We start from the raw sequence: 23,231 nt of genomic DNA on the forward strand, positions 1-23,231 counted from the left end.
AGGGAAATATAACATCTAGATTCCTGTGTGGCAGATCATTAACCAAAAAGTGGCACATTCATTAGGAAAATGCAGTTTAATGCCCCAAACAGCAGATGTCACACAAACCCAACTGTGTTTCACACCGGATCCCTGCACAGTTTCAAACCTCATCTATAACTCCAGTTTCCTGGAGCACAAGACACCAGGATGTGCCAATGAAGGCACCAACTTCAGTGCCTGTGCTCCCACATGTGTTTTAGGAGGCAGCTGCTGCCATGGAATTCCTCCTTGGCACACCTTCCTCCTCTGGTATAAAAAAGCCTGACCCACTTGCCTTAGGGATCATACTTCCTAATGCTGTAAAATTTAATAAGGAGCACAGTTCCTGTAAGCATGCCAGGACCCAGCACTTGTGTACTGGGTACTGAGCACATTCTCCTGCATCATTTCCCAACTATTCCTGTGGTTATTTGTAATTTCAGAATGACTGTTCCCCAGCAATGTCAAGTTTGCTAAGTGACCTCCACACCATGCATTTTTGCCACACACGAAAGTTGTGGCCTTCACAGCTCCATGCCTTGCTTTTTAAGGAGGATTTTCTTGTCCTGTTCGAGGCAGGGAATTCTCATCAGTGTGTGAAGGGAATGAAGGGGGAGCCAGGCTCGCCCCTGCTGTGCCCACTGACTGGGCAAGAGGTCAGGGGAACAAATGGGAACACTGGAAATTTCAGCTGAACACAAGTGGTTTTTACTGTCAGGGTGTTCAAACACTGGCTCTGGTTGCCCTGGGAGGATGTGGAGTCTCCACCTGTGGAGATACCCAAAACTTCACTGGGCACGTGGCTCTGGGTGACCCTGCCATGGGGTTGGGCTGTCTGCCCTCCCTTCCAGCCTCAGCTATTCTGGGACTCTGTAAAGAGCAAGTCAGGAGGAAATTAGGAAAAAACTAAAGCCATCAGCAGCAGGATTCCCTCCCACATCCTGGAAGAACAGCTGGGGATCAGCACTCAGCTCAAATAACTGAGGTTCATAACACTCATGAAGTGACTGAGAGGCTGAGATAGGTAAAATGTACATCTCATTAAACCAAAACATACTCACACGCTCCCTCTAGAAATCATATATTATTAATAAGTCTTTTCCTGCATTTATCACACACAAATCCCCCTGAAATATATGACTAGCTGTAAAATTTGCAGCAGCCACACATTTCACAGCTCACTCTGGAAACACAGCTTAGGCAGCCAGATGCCAAAGCTAAACAGATATGAGACAGGAAGGGTAGGCTTGACTCCAACTCCTTCAACTTTTCACTGGGACACTCAACTTTTCTGTCCCCATCTGAGAACAGAAGATATGCTCTTCATATGTACATCTCAAAAAAAACTACAAACCCCAAAAAACACCACCACAAAAAAAAACCCCTCCACCCCAGTGAGTGGCAGTGCAACCATGCCAGCTTCAGTTTTCCCTGCAGCACATCATTTAAGTGCACATATGCATGACTTCAAGGCTTTTGAGGTATAGCAAGAAGTGAGGATTAACATGGTAATTTAAGAAACAACTGAATTTCAGAATTTGCAGAGAGAAGTTGGACTGCTATAAACATTGTACTCTAACTTGTGAGCCTCAAACACTATTTCTAAGAAGCCTGTCTGTCTCTTTTTATTTTCTAAGCTCTCAGGCAACAACTCAAGTCATTTTTCTCTGCAGTTCTTCACACACTTGCATGGAATTTCTGTACTGCTCACACAGCCAGATGCAATCTGCCTACGCTGTAAGGAAAGCAAAAGTGCAGCTGCCTCTCTATTGCAAGTTATTTGTTCTATCACTGATAGCAAGGATATTTTTAATGGAAAGACTCTCCCAATTAAATCTGCTGATACATTACTTGAGCCAATGCTTTTAAGTACATCCAGACAAAAAGCTTCCTGACAACTGTCAATGATTCTTCTCAATTTCTACCTTTTTTTTCTCATCAAGTACATTTTGTGCTTCGTTCAAGGCAAGACACTTTCTTTGCCAAGCCAACAGCTGTACTAAAATATAAAAAAAATGCTTTAGAGCCACTGACAGATAAGAAAATCAGTGTGGCAGCTCCAGAACTGCTCCCCAGCACATGAAAAACACCCTCCAACAAATTAAGAAAACAAAAAAGCAGCTTTGTTAGCTTCTGATTTAATGAAGACACTGCTTAGTCAACAATTACACCAAGTCCAGCAAATCATATTAGGGTATAAATACAATTTACAGACCTGTGTATTACAAACACATGAACAGTGTAAGGGTTCAGCACTCACCAACTCAAGATGAAGGACCAGCACTCCTGAGGTGTAGCTCTGGCAGGGACTGGAGCCCCAGTGGCCACTGGGCAGGAGGCCTGGGCCACCCAAGGCTGGTCAGCACCATTAAAGACTGTTAATGCCCTCAAGGACCCTGAGCATCCATCATATCAGCCTATCTTGGCCCACTAAAGAAAGATGTTGCTCACTTCTCTTCACTCAGGGTTTTAATCTGACAACTGTGCTCTGGCAGCTGATGAACCTTTCACAGTTCACAGATTTATAAATGGTGAACTGCTTATTTCAGTCCAGACCAGCTACACCATGAATGAAAATAATTATTCTCCACAGTTTTACTGTGACCTAGACAAAAGGAATGTAACTGCAACCATCTTTCTACAGCTCACACTGCTGAAGACTATTAATTTAAAACACGTGGCAGTAAGAGGTAATCAAGCCATCATGGTCAAGGAAAGAGAAAAATGGGGGGGTTGCAGAAGCTTTCATCTCTGCTGCACAGGTGGCCTTCAGAATTATTGATATGGCAGCTTTCAGGCCCATTACAAATGAAACTCCATGGAAAATAAACCCAACAGCAGCCACCTATAAAAGATGATCAAAAGACTGATGCAGAGTGAGTTGAAACAAGCAGCAAACAGATGGAAAGATGGTGCACATAATGCATTAGGTAATGACAACCTGACCACAGGAGAGGACTCTGAAAAGAAAACAGTTTCACACCAGATGTAGTTTGTATTCTGTTTTCTTACCTGATCTGCTGCAATGAAATCGGTGTTTTAATTTGCTGATAATAATCAGGATATTTTTTCTTGGAGGGCAAGTGGAAAAAGGGTTCAGAGATGAGCTGGCCCTGATTATTTCGGCAACTCCTGACTGTGTCATAAAGCTGGTAAAGAGGATTAGACGTGTCCATGAAGGAAGTAATGCTCTCAGCTTCAGATTCCCCCTCTTCATAACGAGCAGCAGCTGCACAGAGAGAAAGGAAAAATGGGAAACTCAGCAGGACAACTCTGAGTGGGTTTTTTGATGGATAAAGGTCTAAACCAGAAGAAAAGGCAGTCCCTCAATTGAGGTTGTTCAGCCACTCTGTGGCACTCAGATTCATACCTCAGAAAAGGGCACAACAAATATATCTAATGAGCCTCAAACTGACAAAAAAAAAAGGCACTTTATCTAGGTATTACAATCTTTAGATCTTATTAATCATAGCTCAATACAAAATTGTGAAGTTCAGCAGAAAAAAACTGACACTAAAGCCTGAAGGTGCACCTCTTATATATGCAGCAAATGAAGAAGAAATGAATATTTTAGAATGATTATACAATTAGCATAAAATTCATGTGCAAATTTTATAGCAAGCTTTTCTAGTTATCTTGCTTCAGGATTAGGATGAATGAAAGAAATGCTATGAGGAGCTCATATTTACTGCAGATAGAATAGGAGAAACATTACATGAGCAAGAGAAACATAAGAGGAATGAAAAAATGCTGGGAGTAAATGGCCAATCCTTCCACGCTTCTCAGCAACACAAACAGTGTAATTTGTACCATAACATAAAATCTTCATGGTTTTGCACATGCTGGAGTTAACTTATTCACCCTTCTCCCCCCTCTTAGGAGCTGGTTTGCAGGAAAGCTTGGCAGATGAGACCCTGGGTAATTCAGCCACACAAACACAGCCCTCTGACGCTCACACCAAGTTTCCAGCTGGCGTGTTCATCATTGCTCAGGCGAGGCTGGCACTGTTCCAAGCTCTCCACCCACGGTCAGTAGAGACATACAGAAAGGATGACAAAGCCAGGGGACACTCAGACTGTGACTACACAGCCCTGTCATCTCCCCTCTGTCAGTGTGACACTGCAGAGCTGTATGAGGGTATGACATGTGGGACCTACCAGAGCAGTCAGAGGCAAAGCTAAAACACAAACAGGCATCAGCTGATGTGCAAACATGAAATCACAGAAACACAGAATATGCCGAGTTGGAGGGGACCCACAAGGATCATGGAGTCCAACTCCTGGCCCTGCACAGGACCATCCTCAAGAGTCACACCATGCAATAAAGATGTTCATTACTGATTCAGGAGAGACACTCAAAAATATCCTATTTAGGTATCTATATATGCCAATGAGCATCACTTAATGGCCCAGCACCTATTAGAGCAGCCAGCAAAGCAGGAGCTGGACAGAATAACTCAGGTAGAAACCAAACATAGGAGGTAGCACTATGTTTTCACATACCTGATTGTGGAGGTTAAGAGTTAAGAGACTGCTGTCAGATAAAGTAAGTTTCAAAAATAGATTATGATTTGGTTTACTCAAACAATTTGTTTTGTTTACTCCAATTGTTCAGTTCTGAGTGCTCCACCAAAAATGGAAGAAACAGAACAGAAAAAGCAGAATAACTTGTTTTTATGAAAGAGAAAAAGGAACTAGTAGTGTATATTGCTGTACTCTGATATGTGGCAGCCAGCAACAAAGTAGTTCACTACCCTAAATGAGAAATGTACTTCCTTTGCATTAAAAGTGGAACACAAGGCATTCCCTAAAGAAAAAATCTAAGTAAATTAAAGAGGCACTATAGGGAAAGTGTTTCTGTAATACTGTAACACAGCTATAAACATTTTCATTATGATGTGTATGTTCTTTAAAAAGATGTGTCAAATATTACACATTCTTACATATTCAGAAAGTGGTAAGTGTTCTCCTAGTGCGAAACCTGTTATCTTAAGAACCAAAGAAAAAATATATTTTCAGACCACAACATAGAAAAATTCTTATTTCTGTCATGGAACAAACAATCTACTGGAAGACTGTACATTCTTTCATACGCAGTAACACCAGGCCCCATCCCCCCAGCAAGCACATGGTGGCAGAGGAGAGTTATCTCCCTTCTGGTTATCTCCTACTTCCTTTTCATGCTGTTGTTACCACAACTTCAGTCAGCAGATACAGCAAAAAAACCCTCCAAAACATAACCATAAAGTATATGCCATTCAACAGTCCCCAACAAAACGTATTTCCTGCTGTTCCCTCCATGCCACGGTGCCTGTGTCCTAAGGGGTGGTTTCATAATGGAGTGATGTTAAATTCCTACAAAAGCAGGAAGCCATCCAATTTACAGCTGGAACTGAGCCTTGTTATCAGATATAAATGCATTTATCATATACATGTACTCTGGCTCAATGATGAGGAAGAGAGAGGGCAGAGAGATGGGAGAGCACTTGAATGTACATGAAAGAAAATTAAGTCTTTACTTCGTAAGTCATTTATCTCCTCTGTGGTCCCAAAGCACCCAAACAACAATGAATGCTCAAAGTCTAACTGAAGACAGTTCAAAAGCAGCATCCAGTCTTAAAACATCTCTAAACGATACAGTAATAAATAAAATATCTTTGTTAACAAAATTAAATACATATTAATAGGTAATACATTATGACCAACTGTGCCTGCCTTTACAGACTTCTGATGAAGAGCAAGGGAGCTGCAGAAGCTGCTCACGTCCCAGCACACTGCAGCTGGGAATCTTCTACAAGCTCCATCACACCAAACACCATCTGCAGCTGTGAGGATAAACTCTCAGCTGGAAACAGATATTGTTCATTGCTTAGGCAACTGCTACAGCCAAAGAAGCTCATAAAGATTCAGTTCTCTGCATCAAGAAGGAGAAAGTTCTGTTTTATGTTCAGCCATGCAGCCCCGTTCTCATTTATTTTAACAAGTGTTAGAGGAAGGAAAAAAGATGAGACAGCAGAGCAACTAATAAAAGTACCACTTGATTTAAATAAAAATCCTTGTCATCCAGAGACTGAAAGCATAGGGATGTCCAAGTAGTGTATTGGAGGGACAGAAAACATTAAGGGTGACAGGTCTGCCAAATAAATTGACTTTTCCTCCCAGGTGAATGCAATAGAGACAGAAGAGTTTCAACAACAGCAAGGTAAAAGTCTCAGATGCAGAGAGAGGCCTCGTGAAAATGACAATAATGTCCATAGTAAAGGTGGCACCTGAAAGTCATTAAATCACTCCAAGAATTTAAATCACAAGGATGTGAAAAGCTACACATTTTTACAGAATTACAATTTGAAAAAAGCAACAGCCAGCAATCACACTGAACCCAGCTAATAAATACTTCTCACACCTCCCAGAAAGCAGCTGCTCTGAAGCAGTAACTCAGCTCTGGGCTAACCAGGAATAAAAATGCTCTTGCTTGCAGCGAGATCTAAAATCCAAAAGGTTCTACAGCATATCCACCCACTGGAAAACAGTGGGGAGTACAGCTCAACTACCAGGTGTGAAATAAATGCCCCAAAAATATATATGCATCATAGAAATGCATCATTTAACATCCATGCAGAAATGTAAACAAAAAAATAAAAACTACAATAAACAATTGTAGCACTGTCAATCCTTTGGTGCAAAAGCACCCAATGCCTTTTCCAATATCTCCTGTTCCATATTAGAAGGAACAAAAACAAGCAACAGTTTCCTAAAGCTTGGGTAAGAATACTTGGAAACACACACAAAATTCATAACGTGCCAGCAAGTTTGGCCTACCCTTGTGATTTAAAGGAATACACACTGAGTGTAAAGTATTTCTGAAGTAAGTATATTTGAATGTATCAGGAGCTCTACAGATCTGCTTATTCTGAACATTTTAATTAAAGAAAACAGAGAAACTACATTTCATTTCCTACCTGCCAAAGCTGCATCCTCATCACTTTCGGATCCGTATTGCAACGCCATGGTTATTGCTGATAAACGATCCCCTTGGGCTGATCTTTTGTTACTATGAAAAAGTAAAGGAAGAAATTTTTAAAAAGTAATTAAAAAATGAAAATGAAAAAAAAAATGACAGGGTTAGCATGTTTACCATTAACAGCCACCCAGAGTGTGTAAGCAAACAAATGAAGCTCATGAGTCCATGACCAGGAATACAGCCATGATATCAAAGAAAAGGCTGGAGCCTTTTACAACAGAAACTGTTACCAACCCTTTCTGTCTCTATTTTAAGAGCTGGTCCATCAAACAGAGTCAGAAAACTGAGCTCCAGCCTGCTGTCTTCTGTCCTATTTTGTGTACTTGAGTATTTGATTAACTGGGAGAAAGGGGATGACAAGTTATTTGATCTTGTTTTATATAGATTTGTCTGCAGGAAGGAATTCAGCATGCTGTAAGCTATATATGCTACTTTCTCCCATTCCCCGTCCCCACCTTAGGCATTTTCAGCACACACAGTGCCTGTACATGAAATAGCTTCCTGTGTTTCCTGTGTGGAGTAAATTGGTATCCACACAGGCTCTGGTCTCACAAAGACTTCTTCAGTGTCCCTCTCTGCCCCTCTTTTGTCCCAAACCTGGGGCACAGCATTTCATACCTACACTATAGGCTATGGCTCACATTCTCTGCCTTGTTACCATGCCCATGGCACCTCCAGGAATGGGCTCAGCCTTGTCCTGCAGGAGCAAAGTGAAGACTGGGCAAAAGCAGACGGGTCACTGTTGTGTGTGTCCGGGTCCCCCACTTTCCAAAATATACTTTCTTATCTTTTGATAAACACACATAGATACCATTCCCTCAGTCTATGGGCCATCCCTCTAAACAATTAGTTCATGACTCTGGGCTCCACCTGCCCCTGCAGTCCCTCAGGGCAGGAGCTGGTGAGTGGTGCTGAGCTGTTGCTGCTGGAGCCAGTTCTGGTTCTGTCATAGCTGCACTTTGCCTCCTTTCATCAAAAGTCCTTCTTCATTAACCCAGGTGATTTTTATTGGAATACCATTGATATGGCAAGTAAGTCCACACCTTTATCACAAGCCCATCTGTGTTGTATCTCTTCCCTGATGGCCTGAGGTGCCATGGGCCCACGGAGCTGTAAGTAATTCACCTTTACACTGCCAGTCCAGAGCCACCTGAGCCACTCCAGCCCCAGCATCCTGATCCACCCACTGGCTGCTCTGATGTTCTTCAGTGGCCCAGCTCTTGGGTACATGACCATCTACGTGCTGTACTTGCACACCCAAGTTCTCTACCTGAGCAGCAACATCTTGCCCTAATTTTACCTCTGTGCTGCCAGTTTTGATTGCTGCAGCCCCACAGAGCATTTGCCACCACCCACCTGTCAGTGTGAATGAAGTACTGGACACTCTTCTCACTCAGCAATAACTAAAACATCAGTGTGTTATCAATATTATTCTCATCCTAATCCTAATATCTCATCCTAAAGCACAGCACTGGACCAGGTATAAGGAAGAGAATTAACCCTGTCCCAACCAAAACCGGGACAGTTGCTGAAAGTGTCACCAGTTCTGTACTGATGCCCAATTCCTTAAAGACCCTTTTGCTAAGCCATGGCTCCAGAGCACACACACAGGGAATTAGCCAGGAGCAGCACTGTTTCAAGACAGTAACCCAGAGACTGACCAGGAGACCTCTCATAGGTACCAAAATTCTCAGCTGATGACTAAAAGAACAGACCAGAAAGTAATTCAGCCCACTCAGGAAGTTTGCCATAACTGCACCCCATTGTATGCAAAACTTCCATTTAACAGGCTTCACTGGTTTCCACCATCCACCTCTTATTTAGTCCTTACTATTATTTCTTTTTAGTCTCCAGATATATTTTTTCTAGGTTTACAGCACATTTCCATAAGGTATTTTGCCTCCTTTATTTTGTAATGGAGCTTAGCATACTGTTCCTCTAACAGAACAGTATTTCTAAGGAAATGACTGCATACAGAGTATTTCACAACAGGTGCTTTGAAACGTTAAATATAATGCCAAATATGGAAGAGTAACTACAGCAAAGTAACTTATTAAATCATACTTAATAGATACTTTACTGATATATTTGAATCTCAAAAGTATCTGAGTCAATACAGAAGAGCACTATTGACAGCAACAACACAAAACCAACCAAACATAATTTAGTATTTCCACGTGACGACGACCCAGCTTTTCCTCCAAGTGCACAGTTTACTTACCGATAATATTTGTTAGAAGAATTTCTCTCATCCCCAACACTGCCTTTACCCTGTGAGGAAGGACCTGTCAGCTTGGAAGCAGCCAAATTTGATGCAGTCCTTAAGGCAGAAGAGACAAGCCAAGGAAGGGGGGAGGGGGAAAAAAAACAGGCCCACCTTAGACCCACAAAAAGATGCAGCAAAGAAAAAAAGCTTTTTACAGAATCACTTTGATAGATCAGCCAAAAAGTTCAGAGACAGGTATGTTTTGAAGCTGAAAATTGAGTATTACTGGGATTCCTTCAGTGCTCCAGCATTAATGTGGATTTTGTTTCTAAAGGCAGAGGAAGGTTTAGCTCAAGCATTAATAGCTGTACACACAGCTCAGCCTAAACAGCAGTGGAAGCAGCCAACAAAATGTTCCTTAGCATCCAGACAAAGCTCATCATACAGGTCCAATCATGTTTTATTAAGTATTAAAACAAAGTCACTGTCAAGTTGGTTGCCAGGGCATATTGCCAAGCAATTTAATTTTGCCACTTGATTTAAGGGAGGACAGTTAAATGCACCCACAAAGAGCAGTTTAGTACGACAAAGGAGACAATGAGCTGCAATAAAAAAACATGATTTTTGACACAGGGGCAATACAGAACTTAGGTTAGTAGCACTATGATGAATTTGAGTTTGATCCATCAATGACAAAGAAGAACAGATGTAAATTGAGAACAAAAATACAGGAAATTAACTTGAAGTGAGTTTATGAGGGAATTTTACCAAAATCAGCAACTGCTAAAGGAGAACCCCCCTTTAAGACAATTAAACATTTAGAAATTTAAATAAAAAATAATGATTTTGTGAAGCTGATTCAGGAGAAAAACAAAAAAGAATAATGGTTCAATAAAAAAAGCAACCAAAATACAGAAGAGCAGGTCTGGTTTCCATGATACTTTTTCTCTCATCTCAATTTTTTTTGCATGCAGCCCAATATTATTGTAGCCTGCTTCAGGCCTTCTTTTTTTTCCCCCAAGTTAGAGAAACAAAGAAGGGAGCTGTCAATTATTCTGACAGATGACTTCAGGATTTCTATTAAGAACACAGCACATGACAAAACATCTAGAATAAGGTAGCTGAGAAGTGGAAATGGGTTGGCAGTGCAAGAGAGGAATTCAACTAACAAATATCAGTGTGATTTATCTGTCATCCCTTCTTATACAATCAGCTTTATTTTGAAGAAAAACAGTTAAGCCTTAAAATTAACTCTGACACCCTGAGCTTCATCAGTGGCCAACACAGTGAGAAAAATAAAACCAAATCACAATTTAAATAGAAAACCTTTATGTCTTTATGTAATTCTAGTTACTGCAAAGCAAACACATATGTATGTTCAGTCTCTGTAGAATCAAGGTCTTCTAGCACTACTCATACTTTTAAGAAGGAAAAGTACTAAAATATATGTCAGGAATTACTCCCTAACAGTATTTCTGCTTTTATATTTTTATATGATTCACCCAACCATGGGAAGGAAGCTGATGCTGAACAAACCAACCAGAAAAAACACGTCTCAAAATACCAAACAGTAAAAATCAACCAGGTAACTTCCACTTCTTTCACACATAATAATCCCAGGCAACACTTTTAATACTGAACCACCTACACAAAGAAAATTTAAACTACCTTTCAGTTAAGTAAGGGAGCACTGGTGTTTCCAGTTGTACCATGCAAACCTTTGCAGGAAATGACAGCTGTTTTCCAGCACCAAAACCCAGCAAACAGCTCAAAGACATAAAGAGATTCCACCTTGTAAGAGTTTCCCAACTCCCTGAATGACTTGCAAGACTCTGCTTTACTTTTTTTTATATAAAGACAGAGATCATACTGGCAAATAATATCTAAACCGACTTCTGAGTGCTACTCATAAGTAAAAAGTTTATACAAGAAGAAATCTAATTGCATTTCAGATAAGAAACATTTATAATGACTGGATCCCTTCTCTGCATGAACTTTCACAGGAAGAAAATGCTGTTTCCTAAATATAATCATTCCATGTAACAAATAGAGCTGTCAACAGTGTTCTATACCTGTCTGTTCAGGACCAGATCTATGTTTCACTGATAATAAGCCCAGATGTTCAGTGTCCTGTGGCTCTTCTTACAGCTAGGAATCACTTTTCAAACTAGAGTTTATATAATGTGGACTTCCCCCTAAATATCTTTTGCCCAGGGTCCTGTTCCTATGATTCTGCCCATACCTAATTAACTGTGAGCTCTTATGTTTCAGCTCCTAACAAGCCTGAAGAATATTCAGCATTTTTCATAAAACAAAGCACCTTGTTCCTCACTATTCCTTTTCTGTTACTAACTTATAAACACGTGATGGAAGTTGGCCATAGCTTAAGTTATAAAAGAGCCAGTGACAGTATTTTCTATAATCAAGCACATCACAGAAATATTTCACCAGAGAAGGTAATTCAATGAAAAAACTTCCTTCCAAAACTTATAATTTATAACTTTGAAAACAACAATAAACTACGTTTTCAAGCAATTATTTCCCACAATATTCTCCACAGCAAAAATTAAGGGAATGTCTCTAGAAGTGTTTATATGAGTTTATAGAAAGAACTCTATTTGCAGTACCTGATTCGCAGACTTGACTTGGCCAACTCACTGTGTTCAATTTCAGCCTTTTTCATATTAAATATCTTTTTAATTGCATTTGCATCCTGTCAATTAAAAGAATTTTTTTGTTTAATGCTGAAAGTGAAGAACGTTTTAATCAGGTATATCCATCTATCTAAAAAGCTAAAACAAAAATGAAGGTGTTTTTACACTTGGATATAAAACAATTTTGCATGAGAAATGAAGCATAAGAACAAAGTCTGCCTGAAATACACCCACACTAATCTTACAGTGGCCTTAAAAAACTGAATAGAACAGCTGAGGAGCTTAGAGCTGGTTTTTTGTCATATACTTAAAAAATAAATCTACAATTTGCAAATATACAAAAATACCGCTGAGAACTAAACAGGCAAAATAATATCTCTGTCTTTGCAATCAAAAAGTCAGCACCAGTACCAAGGTTTACAATGCCTGTTCCTTCTCATTCTACACCCATGGACTGCATTCTCAGAGTAACAGTTCACGAAAGAGGGCTGACAAGTTCTGAGTGAGGTTACAAGTGTGAGTAATACCACCAGGAACTGAAACTACAATCCAAACACAAGGGCAGTTGGGAAAGTCCAAGAACCACTTACATAACAGTGTTATACATGCACAAGGTCTCTTGTTAAAATGCCCTTAAAAACAGAGCACACAAAGGAATCCTTTGCCACTGAAATTCTTACTTCCAGAGTACGTGGAGACAGCAAAGTGACAGTCTGAACACAAAGTGCTGGTGAACTAGGTATGAAAAAGATAGGAGGTGCAATTTGGTCACAAAAACGTGGCTAAAAGGGAGAGGATCTTTGGGCAATAGTTTTAAGATCTGTGGGCTCCTTCATTATTGCATAATAATCTGGACATAGCTGGAAAACAAAAATAATGTATTACCATACACTGTCACAAAGCTATTGTTCTCACAGCTCACTGAACAAAGAAGGCCTGACTCTGGTTTTGAAGCTTATGATGCAAACCACAGACAGTTTCTGCAGTGTGGAAAGAGGTCCCAGCTCAGAACTACCCCTGTCACTTGAAATTGTAGTTTCAGCCATTTTGACTTCAACCACAAGAACAGGGATCCTTCACTCCTCCAAAGAAGTCATGTAATTCACACCCCAAGATAAAATTTGACTGGAAAAAATCATGTAACTCAAGGGAAAAAAAAAAGTTGCATTTACCCCAATTCTAGTAAAAGCAATATAAAAAAGAAAAAGCCACTAATAGCTATTTTTCAAAAAAATGCAAAAAGTCTTGGGAGCCTTATGCTAAAGATTCATTTACGGATCAATCAGCACAGAAGGTAGTAAAGAAAATCTGAACTCAAATCAAACTCTGAACTGTAACCAACCTTGAACACTTGTGATCCAGGCTCATTGTAGGTTTTGGCATTCTTTGCCAGAAGATCTATATCCTTGGCCATTGCATGAATGCTTTTGTAGGTTCCATTCTATACAACAAAAACCAGGACTGGTTAAAGTGGCAACCTTCAGACAGCATGAGAACTAAGTCAATAGTGAAAAGCAAAGGGAATTCATATAGAATAAAGGGAATGTTTACAGGAAAACGATAATATATTTATAAAGAGGAGAGATAAGTATCTGGAAAAAGTAATCAAAAAAAGAAAGTAACATACACACATGCTAAGTCCTTATAAAGCTTATGAATGCTAAGTAAAAGACTGGAAAAATACTTAACAGATCATATTATCTTAATTTTGAAGAGTTCTGACAAAATGCTGTTTTATCTTTATTCTCTAGTTCAATTACTCTATGTCCTTTCCCTCACTACTACTCAAAATGCTAAAATTACAGAACAATACTTCAAATTACTGGAGAAGTAAGATGAAAAATGCAACAGTACAAAACATCTATTTATAGCACTAGAACAAAAGTAGGTGATGATAATGCACGACCAAGCCTCAGCACTTCAGTGTTTTACATTAGCAGTGCTTGCCAAGGAACTGCTTTAAACCACTAAACATCAAGGAACCCAAAATATTCCGGCTCAGTGCCAGCACACCACAGTTTATAAGGCTTGATCTTCCACACAGCTACTTCTCCTAACCCAGGACAAAACAAATCAGCACAGTGTGCAGATTTTTTAATAGCAGGGGAAAAAACATGCCCTTCCCCACCACCATGAATTCTGACTTCTAACAACTTTAGGATGCTTACTGTTAAACAGGTCTGATATATTAATATGTTCATACTGTACCTGTATCCTTTGGGCAATAGTTTTGAGATCTATGGGTTCCTTTATTATTGCATAATAATCTGGATATTGCTGGAAAACAAGAATTAGTTATGTATTACTACCCACAGTCACAAAGCTATGGTTCCAACAGCTCACAGAACGAGAATGCAGATCAGAACAGTGCAAACTTCATAAACGTGGCACTAGGCTTCAATTTGGACAAGCCAGGTCATAAGGCACACACAAGGAATTATAATTCATCAATAAACTGACACAAAGGAACTGTTCTGACTGAAAGTCAAATACGTGGTGATGGTCTTCAGAGTGTTTATTCTGCTGGTTAAAACTTTTTCACCGCAGAACAGTGGAATCTGACATATTTAAAAAGATTAAAAACTCTGTATCAAAAAAAAATCCCTGTTACCTAAACTGGCAGAACAGGGCAAGCCCTGATGGGTAGGAATAAAGAAGGAAGGGAAGTTTTACCAACAGCTGGACTTCGTCAGTGATGAGACAGAACCAAAGAACTGCATCTTGAGCGAGGCCATCACAGAGTATAACACCAGTTATAAATATGTCCAAGTATCCAACTCAGATCACAACAATATTACTGAAATACTCACCACTTTAGATGGAAGTTTCTGAAACAGTTCACTTATGAGGCGTCCTGATGGGTTTGTGGCAACAGCTACAGCTTCAAGAAGCTGTTCAAGAATTTCCTTCAGGTAACCTGGAGATGACTAATGCAAGAAACAAAGTCACAGTAAATTTTAATAGCAGCCAAAGTGGAATGCTTCAAATTGCACTGATATATAGGAACTGGCAGTTCAAACACAGAAAAAATCAGCTACAAAACATGGATGAAACTTTTGAAGACAACACTGTTTATGTATTTAGGTAAAACACCTTAGAAAACTTTAATTTCAGGTTTACACTGCAGACTGTCAGACACACATCACATTGTTAATGAAAACATGAATCCCAACATCACACAGTCCAGACAAGCCCAAACTTCCTCTCATCCTATCTGGTTTGCAAACCACTCCAGGAACAGCTGCACTAACTGAATGGGACACTTGCTGGAAAATTATGTCATCAGATGCAAGGCTTGCCTGCAACAAGCCTCAGTGTTGGCACAATATCAAAAATGCATCATATTATTTCAACTGAACCAGAACCAGGCTTTATCCACATCAGAAAACCTCACTGCTTCTTTTTTTGCTATGCAGAATGAAACACACATACGATGCTGTGAAATTATTAACCAATAAACTTGCACAAGAAATAGCCCTTGGGGCATAATTTAATCATGAAAATATTACTCAGTGCTTTTTCACCCTCTCAGAGTCAGCTGACACACACAGCCATGGCCTCCCCCACCTGCAGCTGTCATGCCCACACTTACTAATTCAGAATTTGCTTGATTGTCGTGTCCTTCCTCCTCATCATCTTCCTCCTCAGCATCACCTTTCTGAACAAACTCATTTTTTGTGCGCAGATACAGCTCCCAGAGTTTGCAGGCAGCTTTATACTCAGGAGAATCAGGCTGCAGAACCAAAGCAAACATTCTGGTCATGACTCAGATCGTTCTCATCTGAAGGAAACGTATCAAGTATTTGTTGAAAGGTATTAAATGCAGCTAGTAAACAACAGAAAACCTGGGAAATTCCTGCTTCACTCATTCTTCAACAGAGAAGTTAAAAATCACAATAAGCACTAGAAAATATAACGCCTATCACTCCAAAGCATTTAAGTCTTCAGAAAACTTAGCAATAAAATTACCTGGATTGAGGCTTGGACAAGCCAATTAGATGAATCTGGAGAAATCACTTAGTTTTGCTGAAGCACCAGTATTTAAAACAGACTAAGTATCAATCAAAAATGTGATTTAAACCAATACTACTGCCATTGTGTGGTACTAGAAAATTAACTTCTCCAGAAGACTGCCAATAAACATGCCAATATCTCTGAAAGCACTGCAATTATTTACACTCAGCATTAACTGGGAAATTTTAACAAACTTGACAACATGCTCCCAGCTGGGTACACCTCTAGCTGTATGTTTTGGAAGAGCTAAAAGAATTACTCAGAAAATTACCTTCTGTAAATACAGAGTTGGTAGTGTCAGGCAAGCACATGCCTATTAACACCACTACTTCAGAACACCACCCAGAACAAAGAGAGCTTTTCAACTCAAGTATTTTTCTTTCCCTTTCCTCTGTCATTTAAGCTCTATTTCAGGTACTCCTGCTGATATGTCACCTTATTACTGCTGATTACACCCTTCTTACTTCACCCTCTCAATCTCTGACAGCTTGTAATACAAATGAGAAACCAACATGAGAACTGTTCTTAATCTTAAATATTCTCAGCACATTAGACCAGGTGTTGGTTATGAGGAACAGATTTTAAGGGTATTCTGCTCCACATTAATACTCCTTCTGTATTAATGCAAGATGCTCAGAAGTGTGAAACTTGTACTGTGATACAAAAACCCCAAAGGTTTCTGTTCTGCTCTAGCACTGCCAACAAAACACCTGCTGCAATAAAGCCCTTGGCAATGAATCACTGTCCCTGGTTTACACGTCCATGGAGCTGTGTGGGTAAGGTAAAAGATGAAAAAAGGGTTATGTTTGTGTGCCACATCTCCAGCTCACAACTCCATAATTACCTGGAAACCTCACCGTTCCTTCATCCCAGAATAATGGACACCTATTTCTATTCTACATAAAGGATTTTTATGATGCAGTTATAATTTTAAATCCTCTATTCTGCAGGCAAAGGCAGCACACATTCTGTAAAACTCTGATCGTTCTTTCCTGCCATCAGGTCCTTCTCCCTCAAATATAAACCCATTCATGTTGGCTTTTTCATGGTGAGTGCCTTGCAAAGCTCCCAGAGTACACAATGAATTTGGAAACCTTTGTAGTTTTTCTGCTGGAAGCAGAATGTACAAATGCATTAATCCATAAATCTGTTTTTCAAAAAGCTACACACTCACATTAGCAAAACACATCCTGCTTTTCTGAATGTCACCTGGTTATGCCTGCTGGGTTATTCAGAAAGCATTTTGGATCATCTCCCCAGCCAAAGATACATGAAAGGCAATATTAGCAGGTTTAGATTTGCTGTATCATCTCAGTCACTACACATAATTTCACTGTTTTATGGATTTAAAATAGCCTTTCATTAAAGAAGGTAAATCCATTTTTTTCCCACTTCTTCACAGAAACTGCAATAAAAACCATTACCATCTAAAATAAAACACACACCCAGTTTGGGGGAAGGGCCAGGGGGTTGCAAACTTGTTGAAATACACTGTCATGTGCACTCACAATTTATGATCACTGACCATGATAATCAATGTGCCTTTTTTCATTTTATTAAGTGGCAAATAGAAGAGAAAGATTCAAAACTCCTAGTGTATGCTTAGGCAAAAACATTTCCTTTTGGGGAAAAAAAATTAATCTTTTTCTATTTCAAAAGGTTACATGGAGTGTGTTGTAAAATGAGAAGGGTTTAAAAAAAGAATATTTTTCTCAGTTCACATCTCTATTTTTGCTTTCTATCTCTTTTGGAGAACTACATGAAGATCCTCCCCACATTATTTTATAGTTTTCCACAGAAAAATTGCTATTGTAGGATGTCTTATGGGAATATAGTCAAACTTATGGAAATATATGCAAATAACTGCAATGTGTACTGTTCTCTTACTAGTAATACAGGCTAATTTGAAGTTTTTTGGCCAAACCAAGGAAGAATTTGAACATATCTCTACCCCTTTCACAATGAATTTGAGCCTTTACATGTATTTTCCTCACCTTATAGTAAGCCTTTGCATTGTTGAAGAGGAGCTGGAAATCAGCAGTCAGCACGTTCACATCATCATATTCCTCCATCTTTAGCTTTTGTTGGATTTTCATTAAATCAATTGGCTGAGAAACCACTTCATAATAATCTGGCTGATTCCTGTTGCAATGACAAAAACAGGCATTAAAATCCAAGAGTAAAACCGAAACCACAGCATTAAAGCTTGTACATGTCTATGACTAAATAAAACAAAGAAATTTCCAACACATTTTTGTTACAGCTAAAAGATCTGCACAGCGGTCTATTAGTCAGCTTACTTTATATATGTTCTGTTATCATCCTCAATTTTCTGAGTTTAAGATAAAATTCAGTCTCTTACTTATCTCCTGCATTTTCAAGGGTCACTTCCATTAACCTCTCCAAGATATGCCCTAAGTGTTACATTCCACCACTTAGGTACAATATTTTATAATCAAAGGCACAGACATCTTAGGAAGGTGCCACAAAAAACATTTTAAATTAATTCAGTGGCTTTTTTTGCCTGAAAAAGGGGCACTAATGTTAGCATGTCCCATTGAATAAGGAGATCAAATACTTGGATCAAACACTGCTGTGAAACTATGACAAATGCAGCTTAGATTTTGCACAAATTAATGCTGAAGTATTTATCAATTTCCACCTCACTCCCTGATTCAATCCCAGGTTGAAGGATTCACCAGGACTGTGGTCTTACCTTCGCTTCGGTGCCCTGATGAAGAGCTCGCAGAGGAGCCTTCCCTGCTCATCCTTGTAATCTCTGATGGTGTTGTAGAGCTCATGGCATACAGCAATCTGAAACACAGCAGCAAGGAAGTCAGGAAAAAGGAGAACATTTTAAGGAGGTAACAAACCAAATCCTGCTTAAAAAGGTTAAGACAAGCTGCCAATGCACAGCTCTCAAGCAGAAGTGAGAAGCAACTGGAGCACCTCCCACATTAGTAGGATACCTGACAAGTATGCCAGGTATGCAGAATTTTCATTTATTTTTTGAACCCAGGGAGCTTTATTTCAACACTAATTCTAAGTAAAACATCCAAAATGTAAATGAATTCAGCACAATTCTCTCCAAGTTACAGCTATCTATGAAAACAACAGGGGTTCTTCTGCCCTGCAATTAATTAACATTAGATTGCTAACTCAGAGGCATCACAGAAGCTTTGTACACTTGAGCAATCACTGCCTGTGCCATTCCCCACTTATCCTCTCTGCATTTGCTATGCAGACACAGCTCTCAGCTCCAGCAAATTATGATTTCAGCTCCTTCTCCAACATCCTTCCATCTGCTAAAATCATCAGCAGAAAAAGAAAAGCAGAACAGGAAAGAAAAAGATGAAACTGGGGCGACAAGACCAAACCAAAGCTGAATGAGATCCTAAACAAAGCTCAACCGAGGCAGGAACAGATTCAGACCCAGTGTGCGTGTGCTACATATAATCACCCATTTCACAATCCCAGGTAAGATACAGTATTACCAAGAAAAAAAAAAGTGTATAATAAGAAGGTACTAACAGGATCTACAGTTGGGAGATTGGAAAGTCTCCTCCTCTTTCTGCTTGGGCCTGGTATGTTTGTGGAGTGATGGGCATCGTCGAAGTCTCCTCCGCTGACGCTGCTGGAAGGCGAGGTAGCTCTTCGCCTCTTGGAACCCATGGAATCCAACTTCTTCTATAATGAAGAGACATGTTCTTAAACTCGTGGCATTGCATCCAGACCCTCTGGGGAGGGCTAACTACAGAACCAGCAGTGCTCTGGAGGAGTTACATATGTTTGCTGTACACTATAGGTCAGTTAAACCACAGATCCGAACAGCATTTTTGTGAAAATTCCCAAAAGTCAAAATGCTCCCACAGTTTTATAGTAACCAAGGGCAGCAAGGTCAGAAACTCTGAGGGTCACAATAATGGGGTGAACTTAGTAGCTCTTACCAGAATATGTTCTTAAACTATCTAAATTTTGATACCCCATCCCATGCATGATAACTAAGCAAGAACCACTGTTTTCGACAAAAAAACTGTACAGAAACATATGCTCAGTTCTGGTGTGAAAACACGTAATTCCATGTCAAACTAAAAAAACAAAACCAAAAAGCAAACAAAAATCAGACCAACGAAACAAAAATGCAAACAAACAAACAAAACCAGGAAGAAAACAAATTACAAATGAAAACGGTTACTGAATACCTTGTGTTATAGTCAAGTGGAAAAAAAGGTCTGGACCATCATGGGACCTCCCACTCCCACTTTATGTGTAGGATGAATGGCTCAATCACTGAGAAGCAGAAAAAGCCACCTCCTCTTTCAGCCACAGTTTTCCATTTACCAACACAAACAGTGACAAAAGAACAACCACCATGCATCAACTACGGTAATTTACGGAACAAGCTGTTGGCTCTTTCCCAACTTCCACTGACAGCATCAGAAAAATATCTTTATTTGTGGTTATCTCAAAGGCTGAAGACAGAACAGATGCATCTAATCCAGCCCATACCCATTTTCCAACCAAATCAAGGAATTTTCCTCTAGGAAGCTGCTGTTACTCAGCTGATTTACAGGATATGGCAGCACAACGTAACCACATTACAGCATTTATGCCAGAGTCAAGTCCAAGCACACAAATGAGATGAATAAGGCAGGAATAACTTAACAGCAAAAAGAAAAACAAAAGGCTAAGGCAGAGGAATGGAGACACAATCAATAATTTACCAGATTTACCAGAGTAGAACCAGCACCTCGAAAAGCCAGTCTCCTCATAGTGTCTGATGGCCAAGCACAGATACTGGGAGAAGGTGACACTCTAAGAGTAGCAGACCAGTAATGGTGTTAGTACAGCCAGAACTGGAAGACAAGAAGAAGGAAAGAGAGAGAGAAGAAAATTGAGAGTAGATAGATAAAGAATAACTTGGATAATTACAGCGACAGAGAAAAAAAGCAAGAAACAGAAGGTAACTTTTTTTAGCCCAGCAGAAACTCTACAAAGTAATTTTGTACACAGAATGCCAGACACTTCTGTCATTTTCACACAAAAATACATTTCTCTAATGTTCCTGAATACATATTACAGATTTCACAGCCACTTGCTGGAGAATGATTCATCAAGCAGAGCAGAGAGTAAACATAAGTGATATCTGACCTGAGAGTAAAAACCAGAAAGCAGTAAAAGTTACAGAATGCAAAGTACTGCAGTGCTTATAACAATAACAACGTCATCTTAAGGTCAAGAAACATTTCATAAACTCCACAGTGATGATGCATCTCCATCACTCTTCAGAGTGGCTTTTTGTCCTCAGAACTAAGCAATATCAAGTATCCAGCTACACAGGCTCACTAAAGATATTCTCTTTCAATCCCTAAACAGTCTCGAAGCCTTATTTTTTTCCCCCCATAAATTCCATGTGAAACACACAGAACCATTTTATGGCACAATATTTGCTTCTATGGAGTTTATCCAACCACTGCCCTCAATCAAACCCCAGAGAGACCCTTTTCCTGTTCAGCACTCTGGACATTTTCATAACACAGACATGCAGAGAAACTCTGTGCTTTATTAGCAGGCAATTCATCTTGGGAACAATCAGCCTCTTGCTTTGGCACTGCCTCCAACTTCTGTCAAAGGGCTACAGTTTGGAATGGCCAACACCAGGCATGCTGGTGGGCAGGCTGATAGGAAACACCAGTCCTACTGTGGAATAAAGGCAGGAGGGACCACATCTGGTTCAACTAGGAACCCAACAGTACACTCAGTCCATTCCCACCCTGAAATAAAGATTTGGGGACGTTCCAACCAGCATCTGCCTCCAAAGTGCACAGCAGCTTCTCCACATCCACGACCCAAGGCATGAATGCCATACACTCTCTCAGCCATACACTGACACTGGTGACCACCTGTGTGATCCAGACACCCTGAGCACACTGTGCACAGCCTCCAAAACGCATTTTTCTCTTCCAAAAACCATGCAAAACACACATCAGTCTGGACAACAATGTGAATACTCAGTGAGGGATCTGCTTAAGCAAAACTCCTACGAAACGTGAGGCTCCTAAATGCAAACTTCCCTCGAGATCTCCACGATCACAAGCACAGAAATATATTGTTTTGCTTAAGAACACGTCTCCTAGACTCTCTTCTGCAGTCTAGCTGTGAAGCCAACTTCTGAGTTGGCTCACAAGTCTCAACAGTCACACCAAGAATCTCCACCTCCAGTGCAACAGGAGCTTGAGCATCTTCGCAGGAATCGCTCCCACCACCCGTAAAAATGTCACAAAGGCACAGACAGCTCCACGAGAAATGCTTTGGCCACCACTAACTCACAAGTACACCGCTACACACACAACAGGTGGAGGGCTGTCTCTCCCAAAGCTGCACCAGACTGAGAACCACAAGTGTTACCCTCTCTCACCTCACCACACGGACAAGTTTTACGCACATCTGACACAACACGCTTAAAACAAGCTGGTGCGTTCTAGCACTCATTTCATTTTCTGCCTCCGTGTAGAGAAGAGCTAGAAGCCCACAGATACCGCGGGTATCGTTATCGGGGTCTCCCACGTTTCAACAGAAACACAGAACACGGTAAATTTCGCCAAGGGAACAAGGGCGGCAAACGCGTCCAAATTCCCCCGGTTACCGACCCCATTGAAACCTGCAGCGGGACGGGACGGGGGGGACGGCAGGAACCAGACCCCGTAACAGGACCGAGCCGGGGAAGGCGCGAGTCGCCGCACACCCATCGACAACAAACCGGGATAACAAACAAAGAGCCAGACACACCATTCCCGCGGAGCGCCCCGACCGCCTGCCGGGAGGAGCGGCAGACAAAGAAAACACCTGGACTGGCACCGGGCCCACGGGACGGCGGTGCCGCCCCGACCTGCGCTGCCACAGCACCGGGCGGGACCCGCGCCCGGCGCCGGGACCCCGGGCCCGGGGACAGCGCGCGGGCCCGGCCCGGACACGGGAACACGACGGGAACACGGCGGGCACACGGCCGGCACAACGGCGCGGCCCAGCGCCGGCGAGTGGGTGACAGGGAACAGGCGGCGCTCGGCGCCCCGGGCCCGGTGCGGCGGGGCCGCTGCGCGCTCGGGCGGCGCCGCCACCGCCGCCGCCACACAAAGGGAGGCAGCGGCCTCCAGGCTCCGGCCCGCGCCTTCCCCCCCGCGCCGCTCACCCCGCCGGCTCCGCTCCGCGTGCCGCCGCCGCCGCGGGCAGCCCCGGTGGGTGCGCGGGGTCCGCCCGGCCCGGCCCGTCCCGCCGGTACCGCCCGCACCGACACTGCCGCCGCTGCCGCAAAGCGC

General features: G+C 41.2%; 1 protein-coding gene across 16 annotated transcripts in view; it reads right to left on the bottom strand.

Annotated features, from left to right (window-relative positions):
* Positions 1–23,193, bottom strand: part of PBRM1 (polybromo 1) — a 58,281-nt gene extending 35,088 nt beyond the window's left edge. For 4 of the 16 annotated variants that reach the window (XM_027727134.2, XM_027727057.2, XM_027727163.2 and 1 more), the window contains exons 1-13: positions 23,105–23,193; positions 20,640–20,771; positions 19,447–19,602; positions 18,632–18,729; positions 17,910–18,057; positions 15,494–15,634; positions 14,712–14,828; positions 14,110–14,178; positions 13,244–13,342; positions 11,875–11,960; positions 9,263–9,361; positions 6,980–7,071; positions 3,034–3,250 (exon numbers count right to left, since the gene is read on the bottom strand). In XM_027727134.2, the coding sequence (XP_027582935.1) occupies positions 3,034–3,250; positions 6,980–7,071; positions 9,263–9,361; positions 11,875–11,960; positions 13,244–13,342; positions 14,110–14,178; positions 14,712–14,828; positions 15,494–15,634; positions 17,910–18,057; positions 18,632–18,729; positions 19,447–19,602; positions 20,640–20,687 (1,370 nt within the window). In that variant the 5' untranslated portion in view covers positions 20,688–20,771; positions 23,105–23,193. The remainder of the gene's footprint in view (positions 1–3,033; positions 3,251–6,979; positions 7,072–9,262; positions 9,362–11,874; positions 11,961–13,243; positions 13,343–14,109; positions 14,179–14,711; positions 14,829–15,493; positions 15,635–17,909; positions 18,058–18,631; positions 18,730–19,446; positions 19,603–20,639; positions 20,772–23,104) is intronic. The other 12 variants (XM_039379081.1, XM_039379073.1, XM_039379048.1 and 9 more) reach the window with 7 other exon arrangements.
* Positions 23,194–23,231: the final 38 nt, after the last annotated feature.

Source organism: Pipra filicauda, unplaced genomic scaffold (assembly GCF_003945595.2).
Source record: "Pipra filicauda isolate LSUMZ 115617 unplaced genomic scaffold, ASM394559v2 scaffold103_size3290846_pilon, whole genome shotgun sequence".
In the NCBI taxonomy this organism is placed as follows: Eukaryota; Metazoa; Chordata; class Aves; order Passeriformes; family Pipridae; genus Pipra; species Pipra filicauda.